The sequence below is a fragment of the Arachis duranensis genome, chromosome 1, assembly GCF_000817695.3.
Source record: "Arachis duranensis cultivar V14167 chromosome 1, aradu.V14167.gnm2.J7QH, whole genome shotgun sequence".
Lineage (NCBI taxonomy): Eukaryota > Viridiplantae > Streptophyta > Magnoliopsida > Fabales > Fabaceae > Arachis > Arachis duranensis.
Window position 1 is genome coordinate 63,492,552 of NC_029772.3, and position 4,923 is coordinate 63,497,474.

The following is a 4,923-nucleotide window of genomic DNA, read 5'->3' on the forward strand; positions in this document are numbered from 1 at the left end:
AACTCAAACAATCCCCGGCAATGGCGCCAAAAACATGATGCACGAAATTGTGATCATCAACGGCGCCATCAACATGGTACGCACAATTGCAATCTCAACTCTTTATCACAACTTCGCACAACTAACCAGCAAGTGCACTGGGTCGTCCAAGTAATAAATCTTACGCGAGTAAGGGTCGATCCCACGGAGATTGTTGGTATGAAGCAAGCTATGGTCATCTTGTAAATCTCAGTCAGGCAGATTCAAATGGTAATGGAGGATTAATGATTAAAAGATGAATAAAACATATAATAAAGATAGAGGTACTTATGCAATTCATTGGTGAGAATTTCAGATAAGCGTATGGAGATGCTTTGTCCCTTCCATCTCTCTGCTTTCCTACTGTCTTCATCCAATCCTTCTTACTCCTTTCCATGGCAAGCTGTATGTTGGGCATCACCGTTGTTAATGGCTACAGTCCCATCCTCTCAGTGAAAATGTTCAACGCGCTCTGTCACAGCACGGCTATTCAGCTATCGGTTCTCGATCATGTCGGAATAGAATCCAGTGATTCTTTTGCGTCTGTCACTAACACCCCACAATCGCGAGTTTAAAGCTTGTCACAGTCATTCAATCCTTGAATCCTATGCAGAATACCATAGACATGGTTTAGACCTTCCGGATTCTCTTGAATGCCGCCATCAATTCTAGCTTATACCACGAAGATTCCGATTAAGGGATCCAAGAGATATCCACTCAATCTAAGATAGAACGGAGGTGGTTGTCAGGCACACGTTCATAGGTGAGAATGACGATGAGTGTCACAGATCATCACATTCCTCAAGTTGAGAAACAAGTGATATCTTAGAACAAGAATAAGATGAATTGAATAGAAGAACAATAGTAATTGCATTAATACTCGAGGTACAGCAGAGCTCCACACCTTAATCTATGGTGTGTAGAAACTCCACCATTGAAAATTCATAAGAACAAGATCTAGGCATGGCCAAATGGCCAGCCTCCCAAAGAGGGTTCAATCATAAAATCATGATCAAAAGATGATCCTCAGATTGAAAGATGAAAATACAATAACAAAAGGTCCTATTTGTAGAGAACTAGTAGCTAGGGTTTACAAAGATGAGTAAAAATCTACTTCCGGGCCCACTTGGTGTGTGCTTGGGCTGAGCATTGAAGCATTTTCGTGTAGAGACTTTTCTTGGAGTTAAACGCCAGCTTTTGTGCCAGTTTGGGCATTTAACTCCCATTTTTGTGCCAGTTCCGGCGTTTTACGCCAGAATTCTTGAGCTGACTTGGAACGCCTGTTTGGGCCATCAAATCTCGGGCAAAGTATGGACTATTGCTGTAAAGCCCAGGATGTCTACTTTCCAACGCAATTGAGAGCACGCCAATTAGGCTTTTGTAGCTCTAGAAAATTCACTACGAGTGCAGAAAGATCATAATCCAACAGCATCTGCAGTCCTTTTTAGCCTCTGAATGAGATTTTTGCTCAGGTCCTTCAATTTCAGCCAGAAAATACCTAAAATCACAGAAAAACACACAAACTCATAGTAAAGTCCAGAAAAATAAATTTTAAATAAAAACTAATAAAAATATAATAAAAACTAACTAAAACATACTAAAAACAATGCCAAAAAGCGTATAAATTATCCGCTCATCAGTTATCTTATCTTACCTTCTAGGTGAAGTCAGCTTATCTTTCATGGGAACCGACCTTCTCTCTGTAGGCTTTGGGCTGCCTTAGGATTTGGGGTGTATTCCTCTATTTGGGCCCTTCTTTGGGCTTTTCTGGTGACTTGGCCGAGCTCTTTGGAAAGAGGTCGGGCTGTCCTGACCTGAAGAGGTCGGTTGCTTTGTCTGTAGAACATCCCGGGTCGGACAGCTTGATCCAGGGTATGAACACCACCTTTTTGTGTTCTCTTTGTAGATTTTTGCATTCTCATATGCTAGATTTCTAAACTCTTCCAGCTCATTGAGTTGCATCAATCTCTTTTCCCCAACAGCTTGCTCATCACAATTCAGTAATTTTAGAGCCCAAATGGCTCTATGCTCTAGTTCAACTGGCAAGTGGCAAGCCTTGCTAAATACTAGTTGGTATGGTGACATCCCTATGGGGGTCTCGAAGGCTGTTTTGTAGGCCTATAGAGCATCGTCTAGCCTCTTAGACCAGTCCTTTATTGAACTTCCAACAGTTTTTTTAAGGATTCATTTCAGCTCTCTGTTGGAGATCTCAACTTGCCCGTTGGTCTGTGGGTGGTATAGAGTTGCCACTTTGTGCTTTACTCCATATCTGAGAATGAGTGCTTCCAGTTGTTTGTTGCAGAAGTGTGACCCTCCATCACTAATGAGAGCTCTGGGAACTCTAAATCTACTAAAGATGTTCCTTCTCAAGAAGCTTATCACAACCTTGTTGTCATTTGTTGCGGTAGCTATGGCTTCTACCCATCTTGAAACATAATTAACAGCCACTAATATGTAGCTATTTAAGTAGGAAGTTGGGAAGGGTCCCATGAAATCTATTCTCAATACATCAAATAGTTCCAGCTCTAGTATGTATTGCTGTGGCATTTCATTCCTCCTGGTTAGATTACCAGCTTTTTAACATTCATCACACCTTGACCCCATTTCCTTAGCATCCTTAAACACTGTTGGCTAGTAAAATCTGGATTGGAGCACTTTTGCTGCTGTCCTTTCTCCACTAAAGTGACCTCCATATGCTGATCCATGACACTGCCATAATACTTGCTGCCCTGTTTCATGGGATATACACCTTCTTAGGACACCATCAGTACACTTTTTGGACAAATAGGGGTCATCCCAGATGTAGTGTTTGGCATCCTTGATTAGTTTCCTCTTCATGTGTTTATTGATGTTAGTTGGTAGCTCCCCAATAGCATTGAAGTTGGCTATGTCTGCAAACCAAGGAGCTACTTGAATCATCATCAATTGTTCATCAGGAAAGCTTTCATTTACTACTACTTGCTGCATTTCTTCTTCTTGTGGGATCCTTGAGAGGTGGTCAGCTACCTTATTCTCTGCTTTGCTCCTATCCTTAATCTCAATATCAAATTCTTGGAGCAGCAAGATTCACCTTATTAGTCTGGGCTTGGATTTTTGTTTGGTAAGCAAGTATTTGAGTGCTGCATGATCAGTGAACATAATTACTTTTGAGCCAATAAGATATGATCTAAACTTATCAAAAGCAAAAACTATGGCTAAAAGTTCTTTCTCTGTGGTAGTATAGTTCCTTTGATTCTTATTAAGGACCTTGCTAGCATAGTAAATAACATGTACTAGCTTGTCTTTCCTCTGTCCTAGGATAGTACCAACAGCAAAATCAAATGCATCACACATTAGCTCAAAGGGAAGTTCTCAACTTGGTGGTGCTATGATAGGTGTAGAGGAAAGTTTCTTTTTTAGTTCATCAAAGGCTACCATGCATTCTCTATCAAAAATAAAAGGAGTATTTGAGACAAGTAGGTTGCTAAGGGGTTTTGCAATCTTTGAAAAATCTTTAATAAACCTCCTATAGAACCCAACGTGTCCCAAAAAGCTTCTGATTGCTTTGACATTGCAAGGTAGAGGTAATTTGTCAACTACTTCCACTTTTTCTCTGTCTACTTCTATGCCATCTTTTTCCAGTTTAAAACAAGGTTGGTTTCTTGACACCTTTTTAGCACAAGAGAAAGATGGTATAGGCAATTAGAATATGAGTCCCCAAACATAGAAAAGTTGTCAATAAATACTTCTATGAAATTCTCAATCATATCTGAAAAAATGGAGAGCATGCACCTTTGAAATGTTGCAGGTGCATTGCACAATCAAAAGGGCATTCTCCAATAAGCAAATACACTATATGGACAAGTAAATGAAGTTTTTTCCTGATCCTTGGGGTCTACAACAATTTGGTTGTAGCCCGAGTATCCATCCAAGAAACAATAATACTCATGTCCTGCCAATCTTTCAAGCATTTGATCCATGAAGGGCAGGGGAAAGTGATCCTTCCGGGTGGCTTCATTAAGTTTCCGATAGTCAATGCACATACGCCATCCGGTCACCGTCCTTGTGGGTATCAGTTCATTCTTCTCATTTGCCACAACAGTGATCCCTCCCTTCTTGGGAACTACTTGCACTGGGCTTACCCAAGGGCTGTCTGAGATGGGGTAGATCACCCCTGCTTGCCACAATTTCAACACTTCTTTCTGAACCACTTCATTCATAGTTGGTTTCAGCCTCCTTTGTTGCTGCCTTGAGGGTTTGACATCCTCTTCAAGTAAGATTTTATGCATGCACATCGAAGGACTGATCCCCTTTAAATCTGAAAGTGTCCATCCTATGGTATCCTTGTGTTGTCTCAGCACTTGGATAAGTTCATCTTCTTGTTCCTTACTCAGACTTGAATTTATGATTACTGGGTGAGTGTTGTTGGCACCCAGATATATATATTTCAAGCTGGGTGGTAAGGCTTTCAGCTCTAGTTTTGGTGACTCTGCATCTTTGTTGTCTGTGGTAGTTGGCATGATTGAGTTCCTCATGGTTGCTTGTGGTAGTTTTTCATTTGGTGCTTGCTCCAGCTCAATACTTTCTCCACATTGTTCTTCTTCCATGACTTCTTGAACTATCTATTCCATGGTGTCTACCAGCATACATTCTCCTATGGGTTCTTTGGGTAACTCATTGCTTTAAAGACGTTGAAGACCATTTTCTCTTCATGCAATCTCAAGACTAGTTCCCCTTTCTGCACATCAATGATGGCTCCAGCAGTAGCTAGAAATGGTCTTCCTAGGATAATTGACGTGTTGGCCTCTTCTTCCATGTCCAGCACAACAAAATTAGTAAGGAAAATAAACTCTCCCACTTTCACTAGCAAGTCTTCCACCACCCCATGTGGAAACTTAAATATTCTGTCAGCCAATTGGCGTGCCA

The 4,923-nt window shown here is 41.0% G+C and overlaps 1 protein-coding gene across 1 annotated transcript; it reads right to left on the reverse strand.

Annotated features, from left to right (window-relative positions):
- Nucleotides 1-2,202: 2,202 nt before the first annotated feature.
- On the reverse strand, nucleotides 2,203-2,756 carry LOC127748473 (uncharacterized). The gene is made up of 2 exons (XM_052263033.1): nucleotides 2,612-2,756; nucleotides 2,203-2,513 (listed from the first exon to the last, which is right to left on the reverse strand). The coding sequence occupies exons 1-2, from the start codon at nucleotides 2,754-2,756 to the stop codon at nucleotides 2,203-2,205; spliced, it is 456 nt and encodes a 151-aa protein (XP_052118993.1).
- Nucleotides 2,757-4,923: the final 2,167 nt, after the last annotated feature.

What these genes read in the sequence shown, in the direction of transcription:
- LOC127748473 (XM_052263033.1), bottom strand. Translation starts at nt 2,756, where the DNA reads ATGAAACAGGGCAGCAAGTATTATGGCAGTGTCATGGATCAGCATATG. An exon ending in GCTAAGGAAATGGGGTCAAG is followed by an intron (nt 2,514 to 2,611) that starts GTGTGATGAATG and finishes TATTGAGAATAG; the next exon opens with ATTTCATGGGACCCTTCCCA.